This window comes from Tympanuchus pallidicinctus, unplaced genomic scaffold (genome assembly GCF_026119805.1).
Source record: "Tympanuchus pallidicinctus isolate F22 unplaced genomic scaffold, pur_lepc_1.0 scaffold8, whole genome shotgun sequence".
Taxonomy (NCBI): domain Eukaryota; kingdom Metazoa; phylum Chordata; class Aves; order Galliformes; family Phasianidae; genus Tympanuchus; species Tympanuchus pallidicinctus.
In genome coordinates this window covers 49,152,582-49,169,115 of record NW_026294802.1, presented here as the reverse complement: position 1 = coordinate 49,169,115, position 16,534 = coordinate 49,152,582, and the positions used below count along the sequence as shown (strand labels likewise).

Here is a 16,534-nt window from a genome sequence, read left to right as displayed (position 1 = left end):
TGTGGGCAGCTTTGAGGCACAGCCATGGTGGTCTGATGGGGCATGGGTGCTGCACAGGGGAGTTCTTGGTGCTCCTCAGCCACTTGTCAGTTGTTTCCCATGCCAGTGATGGCATCTCCAATCCCGCACTGCACTTCTTTAGGGAATTAAACCAACAGAAAGCCCTTTCCTTGCTGCATGGGAGGAAGGATTTGCTCTTTGGGTGCCCTCACCCAGTCAGCAGTGGGATGTATCCTTACTAAAGGCAGTGAGAGATTGGAGTGCTCCAAGGACCAGACCCACAGGTGTGGAGTCTCTGGAAGGGTTGGGTGACCAGCCAGCTTCCCAGTGTGTGCTGCGCCTTGCGACAAGCCCGGCTGTGCTCCCAGGAGCTGCTAATGAATACTGGGCATCTTGCATAACGCAGTCTGCATTGAGTGCCTTAGATAAGAGCCAAGGCCCTTTGAAAAAGCCCATCCATATGGACAGAAAATCCCTATGCAAATCTCTCCCCAGGTATAAAATTAATTGGATTCCAACTTCAAAGACCGCTTCGGGAAACAAGCTCTAAATAACCGAGTTGTGCCTCAGTTCCTCTGTCTGCGGACGCTCACCTGGCTTTTTCAAAATCATTGAGTGTTGCTGATAGAAGGTGCTATATATAGCAGCAAAGCTATGCATATATGTATACTTATTTATAGAGACACCCCTAGTAAGTGACCCTGTGGTTTTGTTAAGTGCTGCTTGCTGGTTTGGCTCTCCAAACAGCTGCGGTTTTGCATCTTACGGGTGCTGGGCGGCACCACAGCCAGCTGCAGCAGGACCAGGGAACGCAGTGGGGCCTGGGACTGTGCTGGGTTTAGGAGGAGATGCAGGGGGATGTTCCTGTTTGCCAAGGGCTCAACCCCATCGCTTCCCAAGAGATCAATAGGAGCAGCAGGTGCTCAGCAACTGCGAAAAATCAGGGGATAAGTGTTTGGTCTAGCAACCCTGGCCATTTCCTATTTATCTAATCTAATTCTGTCGGCATTTCTAAAGTGCTTTTCGGCGCTGCATCTAAGCACTTTATGTGTATCTTGGAAAAACCCACAGCTGCTGTGTAATTAGGGCATGTGAGCCTGGGATGCGGGCTTGTCCTGGTGCCTGTGTGCAAGTGAACAAATGGGATCCTGCTCACAATGTCCAGCTTCCCCTACTGACCCTCACAAATCACTGCAATGTCAGACCCAGAAGAACCTGCTAGACTACACAGCCCAAAGGCTGTGGAATGGAAGGGAAAAAAGCAATGGGTTTGTGCCTGAGCAAACACTGAAGGCTGAGTTAAACATATCCTCAGGCTGAGGTTTGCAACCTGCTGCTGTTGCTGTACTTGGGGTGGGGGTTGGAGGGGCTGACCCATCTCACGTGTTCAGCCTTTAATAATTTGGGCATTGTTATGGACATCTCATGCCTTCTGTCCGGGGTTTTGTTCGATTGCTTGCTTTTCTAAGATTTCTTTGCTCCTCCAGGCAAAACTGCTGTAGAGGATGGAGGCAGATGTTTGTATGACATGTGGAGCTCTTACAAGCAAAAAAAAAAACAACAACCAAAACCCTAATTAATTTGGCCAGCTTAAAGGCTTTCCCGAATAACTCAAATTGCTACAGACGGAGTGAGGTCTTGTTTAATTTAAGCAGCAGTGGGCAGTGCTCTCCCTGCCTGAGCACAGCCTGTGTCCCTGCCCCACAGCAGCTCCCAGAAGTGCCAGGCTGGGGTCTGGGGGGGGAATGGGATGTGCTGGGATGAGAGGGGAGGGCGGTGGTGAGTGGAGCAGGAAGGTCCCTGCTCCTGCAGGCTGAGTGAGAAGGGCTGAGCAGTGCTGCATCCAGCACTTGTGGGTGATGAATTCCCTCTTTTCCTACCTAAACTGACCTGCAACGCCTTCCCCTTCCTCTCTTCCCAGTGTAAAACTGTGTGTGACCCCTCCTTTAAAAAGTGCTATTAAGGTTGCAGAGCTCCAAAGCAAATAGTTGCCAGGGTCAGCTCACTGTGCAGCCTCCAGGCAGCCCCTCGGTGTGGATGCGTTATGAAGCCTGCTTTAATGGCATGGCCATGTACTGGCTTTTCACCTTTGCCTCGTTCAGCACAGGCAATGAACCTGCTCTGGGAATGATCTGCATTAATGTGGAGCAGTAAAAACTTCCACCTAAGTCATTGAAAGCTACTCTGCGAGTAGAGGAAGTGTCATTTAATGCTAAGTACTCTGAAAAAATCAAGTCTAAATGTCACAAATTTGGTGCATGTAATGTAGTGGATATTTTCTTGCATTACTGTTCCCAGGTCTTGGCTCCCCATCTGTAAAATGGGGATGATAACGGCGAGATTGGGAACTTAATCACTTTATTGGTTGTGAAATACTGCTGCTTTCTGGTGTTGAGCAAAGAATAAGCACTCATGAGGAGCTGAGTAATTGCCATGGAGAGCAGAGTAAGCAGGAGCTGTGTGCTCTCCAGTGAGGAGCAATGAAGGCACCGGGGAGCTGCCAGAGGAGCTGTTTGTAGAGCAGTAAGAATCCAGCAGGCATTCATCAGAACCTGGGGTGGGTTTTGGGATGCCCCAGTGCTGCAGACACCCCAGTACTGCTCAGCACCGTCCCTTCTGGCAGGAGGGCAGGATCCCTTTGCTGGAGGAGGTCCCACCATGCAGCCCTGTGGGTTTGGGTTTGGGACCAGTGCCCCTCCAGGGCTCAGTTGGAAATACCAGCCTGAAATGTATTCACAAGCTGGAAAGTTTGAAATGAGTCTGTGGAGGGGATGGGATGGAAGGGATTGCTAGGCAAACGGAGCTAATAAAAATATTAATTAGCATAGAGAAATCATTTGATAATTTTCATTTACGTATTTTTTAATTATGCATTGCTTCCATGACTGATAACCCCGCACCATTAGTGTGATCCATTTTGCTAGATAAACATTTTACTTTGTGAGTTAATTAGTGTTCAATTACTATCAATTACTACGTATTACTACTACCAATTCCATGTTAAACAGGCAGATCCCACCGCTGCTAATTGTTTCATTTATCAACACTTGGAGCTGTTTGGAACCCTATTGCATGAGGTAGGGGGGGTCCTGCAGGGCTGGGGGTCCTGGATGTCATCTGCATTCCTCGTTTTGCCTGCAGCTTTCTTGTCCTGGTGCTCCAAGTGTGACCATTTCCTGCCATTTGATTTCTTAAGATGTTGAATCTGTGCTTTTCTTCTGGTGTGCTGCAGCTTTTTGAACTGTTAGAAATCGTGTTAGAAAGTTTCTTCCTTGGCAAGTGAAATTTGGAATAGTGCTGCACAAAGAATGAAGGGGAAGTGAAGGAGAGGGAAGGAGAGTAGGTGAAATGGGAAGGGAAGGGAAGGGAAGGGAAGGGAAGGGAAGGGAAGGGAAGGGAAGGGAAGGGAAGGGAAGGGAAGGGAAGGGAAGGGAAGGGAAGGGAAGGGAAGGGAAGGGAAGGGAAGGGAAGGGAAGGGAAGGGAAGGGAAGGGAAGGGAAGGGAAGGGAAGGGAAGGGAAGGGAAGGGAAGGGAAGGGAAGGGAAGGGAAGGGAAGAAATGGGTCAGGCTCATCTTGGATAATTGTGGTGCCCTTGTAGTTAATAACAAAAGCTAATACGACTAAATTAGGTATGTATGTCTCTCGCTGCTGATACAGTCAACCGAGGAAATCGGATTGCTCTGAAGTAATTTGGAACAGCCAACTGAGAGCAGTAGCTGAGGTTTTAGGAGCAATTGTACCGATATCACTGAGATCTGGGGCTCTGTGTTTGTGTGAAAGGAAGAAAATAGTTTCATAAGTGTTGGGCACCTTCAAAAGAGGGAAAGTCATCTCCCTGCCTGGAGTAATTAGCACCTGGTGAAGCTAACAAGGAACCTAGAGAAGGTGCACAGCCAGCAGGGATGTGTGCCCGGTGTGGAAGGGCTGAGCCCTGCAACATGGCCCAGCAGCCCCAGGACATGTGTATTGCAGGATGGGCTTTGTCAGCTTGCTTTTATTGTGTGCTGTTTGTTTGTTTTGTTTTTCTTTAATTAAATTTCTGGTCCTTGTGGTTGCCAAGGCGAGCTTCAAAACACTCCGATGGAGCGCCGGTTTTATTGACTCTCCAGCAAGTTATTGAAGCGTGGTAGGAAATGCTTCACACTTTCAACCTCAAGGTTTTTTGGAGAGCTTTTTTTTTTGCTTTTTTTTTTTTGCAAGTGTTTATTATAGCTTTACTGCAAGAAATGTGCTATCAGGAAAACTGATAGTAAGCAGCTCCTCGGCAATGTGTGACAGGTAGCTCCACTGAGTGCTGTCTCTGGTGTCACCCAAGTAAGGAGGAGCTCTCCCAGTTTAGGACCTAGCCTGGATGACAGCTTGTCTTCAAACCTCCCACCACTGTTAGAACGACTGAAAAATGCCCGTGGGTACGTGAGAAACTCATCTCTTTACATAAAATAATAAATCTGCTCCATAGCCACACGTTGTGCACCACTTTAGGAAATGCAGCACTTGAAGTTCAGAACTGCAAAGTCAGAGAATCACAGAACCACCAAGGCTGGAAAAGACCTCCAAGACCATCCAGTCCAACCCTATCACCAACATTTCCTACGAGCCCGTGTCCCTCTGTACAACATCTACACGTTGCTTGACCACAAATCCGTAAGGTAAAGGCTGCCAATGCCTTTGGGGCTGCCCTGTGGCCTCCCAGCACCATGCATGCCTTCCCAGTGCAGCTCAGCTCTACCAGTGTGGGGCTGTCCCTGCTGTGGGGCTGGCTTGGGGTGCAGGCGATTACTTATTGCACGTTTGTTGTAATTTGGGGGTTTAACAGCACGGCTCTTTATAAAGAAAGCTGAGCCTGTGCTACAATGCAGCTTTACTGGAACGGTCTGTGAATGTCTGAAGTGCTACAAGCACTAAAAATAACTGCAAGCATCTGAAGTTGGCCACCCAGCAGTGGCAAGCACCTTTAATTCACATTGCTTGTTGCCTTGGTTCCTCAGCTTGAGCAAGAAGAAGAGAAAACACAGGGCTGTGAGTAGAGCTGCGAAACAAAGTGATGCGGGTGAGGCTTCAGGGTCTTCAGTTGTAGCTCCAGAGCAGGGAAGCCCCCAGAGGAACAGCATGGCTGCTTTAGCAGAGGGAAAGGAGATGAGAGGGGAAAGAGGAAAGGAGCAGAAAGGATGGGAGTGGGTCTGAGAGCACATGAGGTCCTGAGAGTGTTTTGCTTGGGGGGAATGAAGTCCCCTGGCCCAGGTGGAACTTCAGCTACTGCTCTGGGTAAATCTGTCCTTAGGTGAGATGTCCCAAGGGAGGAAGGCTGAAGGAAATGAGAGATTAAAGGGAAAAGGGCAAAGCTTGCATGATTGCAAAGCACAAGCTTAGTTCCAACTGGCATCCTTTTGTTCCTTGTTTTTCTCAACTATGTTTAACCCTGTAAGAGCTGAAGCCTTTAACCATTAGCAGGCACTAAAAAGGGGCAGCTAAGCTGAATAACACCCACTAATCCCCTTCCAGAATGAGCTGGAGAGAAGAGTCACTGTGATGCTCAGGAGCTTATTCAGAGTTGAGTACTTTGGAGGCCTTGAGAATTGCATGGTGTTGATATTTCATGAATAAATAACCCACAGCAATATTTGTCGCTGAATCTGCTTCATTAATGAGGTCCTGGAGCAAAGGGGAAGGACAGAGGGCTGTGATGGGATTGAAGACAAAAGCTTTTTCGAGTGATTCAATATGCAGGTGATGGGAAGTGGCACGGGGTGGGTGCAGGAGCTGTGTGGTGATGGAGAGCAGAGCTGCTGAGCATCACGTGGACCAAACCTGTGAAATAAGTCGTCAGAAGAGCAGGTTTTACCAAGGCATGGCGTACGATCAGAGGGTTGTGGTGGAGAGGAGAGTGTGTTTGGCTGGTGTGTGTCGTTTGGGAGGGCTGGGAGTTGGAGCAGGAATGCGCATGGCTCAGAAATGTGCTTGTGGGGAGAAGCTGGCATTAGGAATGGGCTCACGCACTCCTAAGCACCCTTTTCTAGAGGACTTGATGTCCCCTCCAGGCTGGTGGGGAGCAGCCCCGTCTCCTTCCCAGCAGGCCTCCAGCTTAGGGGATGCAATGTCCGTGCAAAACTCACCCCTTTTCCCTTATAGGAAGCTGCAGCATCCATTTGGGAACCCCAGGAGTGCCAAGGACAGGGCTGGGGGAGATAGAGGAGCATGGTAACATTGCAACACGCACCTCCATCTGTATTTCCCTGCCTCCTTGGGCAGCTAATATGTTAAGATGTGTAATGACTCGTTGGGGCTCACCTATGGGGATCTGCTGTGCCAGGCCCCATGTCAAAGAGCAGATTCCCACTGCCCCAGGGCACGAGCAGCATTATGTTTGGGCTTCCAGCTTGGCATTATGCAAGCACCTCATCGATGTGGGCTGAGCATCTGGCCCCAGATGGAGCTGAGCTTTCCAGGTGGGTGGAGGGAGAGTTGTCACGGTTGTTGTATTTTTATTTAAAAAAGAAAATATCTCTCTATGTTTACAAGCAGCATTTTTGAATAATATGGCCTTTCTGTTCCCTCTTCCCTCCGCCGATACACGCACCCTGATCTAATGTATTCTGCCTTTCTCACTGCCTCACTTTGGAGGAGCTGCAAATTCTAGTGGGAACAGAGTGCTAATAGAAAAGGGCCTCTAAAGACATTTGAAACATGACCAAGAAAGTACAGAGGGAGATTGAGCTCCAAATATGCTGCAAAATCTAGGAAATGGGCCAAGAGAGGGGGAATATGGGAAACATGATCATTGAGAGGGAAAAGTTAATTGGGAAACATTAATTGGGGTGAAAGTGGGCAGCACAGGTGGTGAGTCCTTCTAGAATCCAAGGGAAATCTGAACATCTGACCTGAAAACAGCGCAGGGCTTCATTATGTTGGGTTTGTCGTCGGATAATTTCAAGCCGTCTTGTTTTCAGGAAGAAACTTGGTTACACCCTAAAGGCTCAGAAAGCAGAAAGCAAAGTAAGAAAAGAGCCCTCCTGATGATTGATTTATTTTTAAAACCTCATCATTTTCCTGCCAATCTATTTACCATTTTTTTTTCTCAATGCCTGACTCATGGTTTTTTGGAGGCACAGTGTTGGTGGGGCTGCGTGCGTGAGCGTGACGGCGCGAGTCCCTCCTCCGACAGGAACGTGGTGCTGATCCTCAGGGACTGCTGAATATTCTTCCTCTGCTGTTTTCTTGCCAGGTTTTTGCAGTAAAACCCCAGATCCAGTGGGCACTGGGTCATTGCGTGGGTTTCAGGTGCCACTGGGGGATGCTGCAGGGGAAGCTCACTGTGCTGTGTGGCTGCCCACACTGCCTCGTGGGTGCTTTAAGGCCGCAAGGGTCAGTGTTTATTTGCAGCCTTCAGTGTATAACGATCTCATAAATACCCTGCGGAGGTCGGGTCTGTCTCCATCACTGCCTTGTCCTGTGACCTTGGGTAAATGCTTTGTCTCCTGTGCGTCTGCACTGCTGGTGAGATGGGGACCGGATCTGGAGCCCACGGTGCGTTGCAGCAATCTGTTAACATATACAGTGTGCTTTGAAGATGAAAAATACCTTGGAGATGCTCAAAGCTCTCAATAAGCATCTGCATTCCCTTTGCCGGAACCCAGCAGAAAGAAGTGCAGGAGTGCTTTGTCACAGACAAAATCTGCTGTGTGCGCAGCACAGCGAGGCAGGGCTGGGAGCAACTCAAGTCTTTCAGCGGTCATTGAATTCGTTGGGGTTTGTGCTTCGTGCTCGCTTAGGCTGTGCCTGGGGTGTGCAGCACAGAGCTGCAGCCCACAGCTCTGGGACAGAGCCCAGGTCCCCAGCCACATCCCAGGAAACACTAAGCTGAGTTTGTGTGGCTTTAATTCCTATAGGGAATCCCCGTGTGCTGGGTGAGGCGTGGGGCTTGGGAGGCTTGGCTCAGGTGTAGCACAGCCAGGAGTTTCGCTGTTGTGGATTTACTGTTGGTTAGTAGGGGGTTGGATTCACATCAGTGATGCTAACAAGGCCTCTTGTTTGCGTGAAAATGACGTAGGCATTCTCAGAGCAGGTTGGTTTTGGTCAAGGATGTCAAAGTTACACAGCAAATTATGTAAACACACAGCAAGACCGTAGACTCCTCATTGTCTTGGCAAACTTCCTCTAGGTGGGTTTCCATCACAACGCCATGATTTCACCTCTGTGGGTGAGATACGGCAGCTCCACGCTGCGTGCTGCCGCTCCCTGCCCCTCCTGCTGCCTCTAACGGTGCCTTTTCTCTCCAAGGGAAGAAGCGATGCTGTCCACCTACTTTGAAACCATCAATGATTTGCTCTCCTCTTTCGGGCCGGTCCGGGACTGCTCCCGCAACAACGGCGGCTGCACCCGCAACTTCAAGTGCGTTTCGGATCGCCAGGTGGATTCGACAGGCTGCGTGGTACGTACAGCTGGGGGCACGCGCTGCTTGCTGCCTACAGCAATGCCCCGAGGGATGGATGTGTGCGGTGCTGGCTGCTGCCCCGTCCCCTCTTGGCAGTGAATCCCAGGTGGGAAGTTTGCCTTAGGGACTTTGGGGCTGGGGATTTGGGGATTGGGTGTGGAAAAGCCAGAGGGATAAGGCGGAATTTGTGCCTGCTGAGGAGGTGCCTGTGGGGCTGCCCGCTGTGCCTGTAGCAGAAGGGGCATCACCTGCTGTCCCAGCCCTGGCTCTGCAGGCTCAGCCCGTCCCCCCTCCGAGGCAGGAGTTAAGTGTCTCTTTATTTATTGAAGATGTTTACACACGGCAGCAGCCTGGAAAGGTCAGACTGGAGTGGTGCCGTCTCCGGGGCGGCATTTTCATTATCCCCTTCTCCAATTGCTTGTTAAGGCCATTTAGCACGACAGCCTGATGTGTCACCGGCAGCACCCGGCCCCGCAGCGCCTGCTGTCTCCTCCTTCCTATTCCTCTCCCTTTTCTGCTTTCTTTTCCGATCGTTGTTTCCTTTTGTTCTCTTCCTTTACCCCTTCCCAGGGAGGGGCTCTGTTTCTGGCATATCTTTTTTCTTTTTCCTCCCCCCTTTTTTTTTTTTCCCACCGTTATTTTGCTCTGCAAACTAATTGTGCCTCGCAGATGCTGTCAGAAACAATCGGGGCTCTGATTGCCCTGTGCCTCTGGGAAGAGACGCCTCTTTTTAAAAGTCAGGGTATATTAAGATAGAAATTGTCAATAAATTACAGGCGCAGCGCTCACCACGGCGGCACACGGAGAGGCAGAAATTGAAAACCACGTCACTCAGGGAAAACAGCCCCCCTGGCTTTTGTAATGGCTCAATGGGACTGGTTTTAAAGGGAACAAAACACATCCGGCAGGAAGGAGGGGAAATCACCTCAAGGTCCATCCTGCTCCCGAGGAGCCCAGGAATTGCAGCGCTGTGAGAGACGTGGCCATTCCCTGGGGGGGGAAAAAGCATAAACCAATGGTTCCTCCACCCAGGCTCCCCTGTGGGCTGTGTTCATGGCACGGGATGAGGTTGCAGGTGATGGGAGCTGGGTTGGTAACCCAGCTTCACCCTCGTGTCCCCTCGGCCACAGTCATTTGGTGACAGCATCTCTCGCGGTGCCAGGAGGGATGGGCTCATTTGCTGTACATGTGCAGGAATGTCAGTTAGTTTTAAAGCTGAACTGCCGTGAACTCAATTTGCCAATTTGGTGAGTGCTATGGGCAATATCGGGATGTAATTTAATTAAACTGTCCCCTTTTTATAGAGTTCAGGGAGCACTCGCCTGCTCATTTTAGCGCTAGGTTTTCTTCAGCTTTACTCTGGACACTGTTTCTCAAATCATGACATGTTGTTAATCTTTACCAGTCAACAGTTTATTAATTTGCTGAGGACCACAGAAGTATATAATCAGTGGTTCATCAATCAAGGCTAAATCCAACAAATGTTCCAGGCAGGTACCTAGCATAAAATATACATGTGGGCTTGTAAGCAATTAATACACAGCAGAGCTGGAGCCTCGCAGCTCGACCAGGGAACAGCACAAATCTCAAAGATTTCTTACTCCTTTTATTTATAATCATCATCTGTTACCAGTTCCTTCATGCCCTTAGCACAGCTTCCAGTAATTCTGCAAGGATGGAGGATGCATTTATCTTGGGGCTTTCAGCAGAACGTTCCCTGCCATTACCCAACTGCTTGGCCTTTAGAGGACATGGGCAAGTGTCGGGGCAGTTGCCTGCAGGTGTTGGTTGAGGCTCTTTGGGTTTCTGAATGAGACCCGAGCACATTGTTTCATTAAAGCCTCAGTGCACGGACCCAGGGTTCTGAACCCGCTTCCCACAGGGATCTTTTCACCTTTCTCGTGTTTTTTTTCTGTTATTTTTCCTTGTACCCAGTAGGTGGCATTCGTGCATAATGCTCTTCTGCAGTTCTTTACTTATCGGAGGCTTTTTATTGCTTGGGTAATTACAAGAAGCACGGGTTGCCACCTCGCTGTGACCTTTGGAGCTGTTAAATGGTGCCTTGGCTCTGAGCTCTACCTTGCAGAATAGCAGAGCAACCCCCAAACTCTGTGTCTGTTTACATCCCACTTCTCCTTGCTGTACCCAGAGCTGCTGTCAGTCAGGGGATGCCACAATCACTTCCCAATGAAAACAAAACTCCAGTGAGCATCTCTAGACCCAGTGGGTCTTGAGTGCAGCTGTGCGAGCTTCCAGGATCACAGCAAACCAGGAGGAACCGTAGCGGAGGAACAAGACAGGTTGTTTATTGCTGATAGAGAAATGTATATCACTGAGCCCTCCTTCCAGCACGTGGGTAGCTGCTAGCCAGGAGGGAAGGGATGCAGGAGGAGGGAGAGGGCCTGACCCTTGCATGTTGCTCATTTATAATTTCAGTTGAAATGCTGTGAATTGGACCTGAGGGAATGAAGGGAACACCTGCAATGTGGCTAAAACTCAGGTTTCCCCACCTGTCACTTGGCTGGGGTTTGCTCACAGATGCCAATGCTCCCATTACTCGTCTCTGCCACCCCAGCAAGGTGACCGTGATGGTGTGCATGGTTCCTGCACCATGCCTCATCAAGCATCATTTCAGGCTGAAGTCCTGCTAGCAGAAAGGTGTTTCTAATATAAACAATTTGGCTGCAAGCACAATATAAACTGATCTTCTTCATGGCTATGGGGACAACCCATCAGCTAGGAGAACGTTTGGCTCCACAGTGTGCGGAAGGGGGATGGTTTCTTAATTGCATTGTGGCCCACACTGTGACACCTGTGCTGTGCTTGTCCTGGCCTTTTCAGACACAGAAAGAAGAGAATTTGGCATGGTCCACACAGGCGTATAAGCCTGAGCTCAGGCTGTCTGGATCTAATCCTCCCCTTTTGCTCCCTTCCACACCAAAATAAGGGCTGCTCCTCAGCTGCTGCAAAGCACTGCAGAGAAATGGTTTAATTTCAGAGGGTAACCAATTCACAGAGAAGTGAGATTAGAAGTGAGAGAAGGCCAGTGGACTCTCTGCTCTCCTGCTGCCAGCCCAAGTCGTCCTGGGGCTTCCTGGGATGAAGAAGAGCATGGGAGTATTTGGAAATGAAGTGAGTGGGGTTGAGAGCTGATGTTCCTTGGGGACACTGGGTGTTGGCAGTTCCAGCCCAAAAACCTGTGCAGAAATGCCCCACGTCTGCAAATTCCAGACTGTGTTGGTTCAAAACATCTCTGTCCTATGCAGGAGGGGGAAATGTTTCATTCCAGCATTATCATCTGGAGTTTTATGTCATATGTTACATTATCCCAGTGTTCAACCTGAAATAAAAACAAAATAAAGCAGTGGAAACCAAAACATTTCAACCTTGTCAAAATTAAATGCTTTTCTAATTTCCCAGTGAATTTTGAGATGTAATTGATGGAATCCCATAAAGCACTTAAGCTTCATCAAATCTGCATTTTCTGACAGACAATTGTTCATTGAAAAATAAAAACTCATCCGTCCCTGCCTTAAGAGGCACCTGGCTAATTATGTGGAGATGCACAACACGCAGGGGAGGGAGATGAGGAGGAAACCATTCTCTTCTAATCCCCCTAAAGTTTTGCTGGCTCCTCGAAGCAGAAGATTACTACTTATGTATATTATGGGTGGGAGCAGAAACCCCTGGTGCTATTGAGATGGAGGCACTGAGGTGAGCTGGAGGTCTCAGTGCTGAAAGGAGGTGACTGAGATGATAAAATGCCATCTTTTGTGTTGGCTTTTGCAATGGCATTCCATAGAGGTCACCAGTTGGCACCTCTTCCCTCTGCACCACGGCAGATTGGGTTGCTCTGTGTTCTGGTCGTATCACACTTGGTTTGGGTCCTTGCCTTTGGTTTCAGTCCTTGATTTTGGTGTGTAACTTTGTGCCCAGGCTGTTTCCTGAGGTCAGATGAATCTGTAGTTGAATTTCTGGTCTCCCAAAGGGTTCTGGTGGTGCCAGGCTCCCTTGTGTCATGGGCAGCAAGCGCCCCAGTGGGCAGGAGCTGATAGTGTGCTCCAAAATATGCTGGCAAGGCATCCTGGGGGCACGCTGAGGATGTGATCTACCACTGCACATGCTTTAGAACCTGCAGAACAGATGGGTTTGATTTTCTGAAGCTAAAATAATGACTGATGATCTTGAGATGGAAAACGAAGCAGGGAGAAAAGAGTAGGAAGATAATGACTGTTATTTCAGCAAACGGTTGTAATGTTGCCCTTTGGGAAGGATGTTCCCTGCAGCGAGGCTCTGGGGGGGTGAGGACATTGCTGCCCAGGGAGGTAATGAATGGAAGGATGGCCCCAGAGAGAAAGGGGCACACAAAGCCCCTTCAGATCCAGAGAGGCAGAAGCAGCGCGAGCCAAAGCTGACTAAATATATATATGGACACAAAGGGATTTAATGTGTTTGTATCATTTCTGAGCTCCAGCAAGCAAATAAAATACATGCCAGCGCATAGTTCAGAGCTCATTAAAACACTGGCACTTGCTGGTGCCTCAGCAGTACCCTGGATTAATGGTTTTGTTTCCCACTGGAGAAGTTCTTCAGTGCTGAGGAAGAATGTGTCTAACGAAGGTGAGTTCATTAGTGCTGTTGGACTCTTTCACACCCAGCGCTGGAGCCCCACACTGCTCTGGGGGGTAGGAGGGAAAGCTGTGACCTCATGATAATGGTTTGGTGCACTGCCTGTCTGTCTGTCCATCCAGTATAGAGGATCTGTTCCATTGGTGCTCTGACTATCTGAGCATGTTGTGGTTGGGTTTGGCATTGCAAATTAAACTCCCATTGACCCCACCGCCCCCCTGGGTGCAGGACTGGGTCCTCACCTCCACGCCACGGGTACGGGATCCCCAGCTCATGTCAAGTCAGGCAGAAGCAGAAGCCCGTGTGGGAGAAGTGCCTGACAAAAAGGCTGCTAATATTGAGAAAACAGAGCAGAATAATAAAAAGCACGCTTTACTCTTGACCAAAACACTTTATTAAATATTCTTTTTTTTTAAAAATAACAGAGAAGATGAGCGGAGCTGTGAGCAGGCAGTGCTGGGCAGAGCTGGCTCCTCTCGGGAGGAATCGCGTCGGTAATGAGACACACGTTTTGTTTCCAGTGACCCCATCGCCCGTCTCGCTGCTAATGATCTTTGTAAAAGAGAAAGAAAAGAAAGGGCCTTTGCTCACTAGCACAAACAATCCAGATAGATGTTTTCCTAAGCAACAGTCTTGTGCAGATTGTGGTGGATGCTGGCTGCCTTTACACTGGGAAGGGGCCGCCTCGCAGTGCGTCTGCCCTGCCTTGGCTGAGGATGGGGCTCTGGTTGGCAGGACGTGGCTCTGTGGTGTCACACAGTGATGTCCTGTCACCTGGCGAGGTCCTGATGGGGTGACAGTGTGGGTCAGGGGGATCCCGTTTGGTTTGGGCCAGCGATTCAGCAGCTTGGGGTCTCCAAAACCACACGGTCCTGCACCCGCTGCCGCTCCATGGCACCCTGGTGACATCATTTCAAAGGGAACAAAGCACGCTGCTCTGATAACCAGGTAAAAATAGCGTGTTCTTATTCAGCATCTGTGCTCCCTGCGTGTGCTTGGAGTCTGTTTTGCTGACAGCCGTGACAAAGAGCAGGACCTCGGGCTCTGCCTGGTGCAAACAAGGACAGTGGGCTGATGTCCATCCGTGCCATCAGCAGAGCACGCACCAAGCTGCCCTCGGCTCTGCCTTCCCAAATTCACTGGCAGGAGCTGGGCTGTGGCTTTGTGGCTTTGTCACATTCTGTCTGCAGAATCTGTGTTATCTGTTTGAGAATGCACAAGGAAACAAGAAGCTCAGCTTTCTTTCCAATCCCAAGAGCAATTTCGAGAGTGAACCATCATCACAGAGAAACCAGTGTGTTCATGCATGTGTGTCTCAAAGGTCTTTTCTGATCTCAGTGGCTCTGTGATTCCTGTAGTGACCCACGTGGATCTGTAGGACACTGGAATTGCATTGGCACAGTGATGCCTTTGTGGCTTTCCAAGGCAGTGGCAAGCTGCAGTCTCTCTCCATCTCCTCTTTCCTTTCTGCAGCCTGGACCAAGCACCACTGCGAGGTTTCTGTTGCTCATATCCCCATGAAGCATGGACTGACAGACTGGAGTGAGATCCCTTGGTTCCATCATAATCCTAGAATCATTTGAGTTGGAAGAGGCCTCAAAAAGCCATCTGGTCCAACTCCCTGCAATGAACAGGGACACAGCTAGGTCAGGGTGCTCAGCGCCTGTGTCATGAGCCATGCTGATGTAACAAGGGAATCCCTGGAGCTGGTGGGTGCTGGGATCCCTATGACTCCCTGGATCCAACAGAAAATTCAATTTCCATGCTGGCTTCCCCAATGGAACGGGGTGGGACGTGTCATCTCTGAGCTCACAGACAGAATTATTGGCCGAGTTACTTATTGATTTTCTAATCATTTTCAGACACAGCCCCCCATCCTGTGTCACTGCCAAGGCAGATCACAAATTGAACTGCAGCTGAATTGATGTGGGATTGATTAAAACTCTCCGTAATTATTGGTTCTCTGCTGCCCAAGCCAGACAAATCAATGTCAGCAATAGTAGATATGGTCCTTTATAAAAGCCCAGAACACGCAGAGCAAGTGCTGTTTTTGTAAGGAGCACAGGGAGGCCAGGTTGGTGCACACAGTGTTTTTCTGGGTAGTTCTGACTCTCTCAGCCTGTGGGCAAGAGCAGAGAGGCACCCAAATGGGCTCTGGAGTTCTCAGTTCTAACAGCAGGGTATCCTGATTGCAAATCCTTTGCTTGGTGGACAGGCAGACCTGCAGGAAGTTTCCTTGTGCCAGCTGCTTTCCATCCACTGTTTTCTGCTGGAGCTGCTGATATCCTGCAGGAGAAAACTCCCAGCCCTGGGGCTGGTTCTCACCCCCTGCATTGTGCCTGCTTGGTTTGCATGCTGCCTCCATTTCCTTGTCCCCAAAGAGGAGCACAGCTTTCTGTCCCCAGGGAGCCCCATTAGCAGCTGCTGGATGGCCAGGATGGGGACAGATGCAGGGATGCTTTCGTTTGCACATTTCGTGCTGAGCTATTAGCATGCCATAATTAATGCATATTAGGATGCACAATTACAAACAGTAGCCAAGCATGATTGCTAGTGATTAAAAGCCGAACAGGGACATCCCAAGGGGTCTCCTTGAGCAGAGCAGGGTGAGGTAGGGAGGGCTCTGCATGACCCACTAACCCAGTCCCAGGGAAAGAGCCATGGCTTTGCCCTGTGGGCTGGGCAGGGTGCAGAGCTCAGCCTGCTGACTGCAGCTCCTGGCAGCTCCCATCAGCATCCTTGAGGGCACCCCAGGAGGTGCCGGATCACACAAGTGGCTTGGGAACAGGAACACTGCTATGGTGCCACGTGTCCCGGTGGAGATGCGTCCCTGCCAGTTTGCACAGCTCTCGTTGTACCCTGGGGCCGCAGATGCAGGGGAGCCTGCAGTAGATAAGTATGATGTACACGGAGTCACAACCACACTTATCTCGATCTTGCTTCCCAGGCAGCTCAGCAGCAAAAAGCACAGATTGTTCTGAGTATCCTCTCCTCCTTCATATTTATTCTGTGTATGCAGCCAGACAGCTTCCTGCTCCCAGCTTTTTGGGAGCGATGCGGGTGTTCAGAGGGGACAGGAGCTGCCTCCTTCCCCCCAAAGCACTTCCCCCACACCCTGTGCCAGCAGATTGCTACCATTGGCCCCTTCCCATGACAGCAAACACGGGGTGCAGGGGCTCCTGAACTTTTATTAATATGTACAGCGTTTTGCTCACATGGAAAATTGATTTTCTTTTCTAAGCACAAAGCATAGTGGTTTTGTAACCTTTCTTCTGCTTGACAGAGGCCATTTATAACCTGCCTTCATCACTACCTGTACGAGCTCCAGTCTAACTCATCTTCAAGAAATTCCATAATGCATTTTTAATTGCGAGCTGTTCCTCGGCGAGATTTATGTATTTTCTCAAGGATTGGCCTTTTTGTTGTTGTTTGTGCGCCCGCACGTTTGGTGAGAAGGGATAAATAACGGGAGC

The 16,534-nt window shown here is 49.6% G+C and overlaps 1 protein-coding gene across 2 annotated transcripts in view; it reads left to right on the top strand.

Moving 5' to 3' along the window:
* ASTN2 (astrotactin 2) overlaps nt 1-16,534 on the top strand; it is a 257,628-nt gene that overhangs the window by 122,852 nt on the left and 118,242 nt on the right. For both annotated transcript variants that reach the window (XM_052669629.1, XM_052669630.1), the window contains exon 11: nt 8,279-8,429. In XM_052669629.1, coding sequence (XP_052525589.1) covers nt 8,279-8,429 — 151 coding nt within the window. The remainder of the gene's footprint in view (nt 1-8,278; nt 8,430-16,534) is intronic.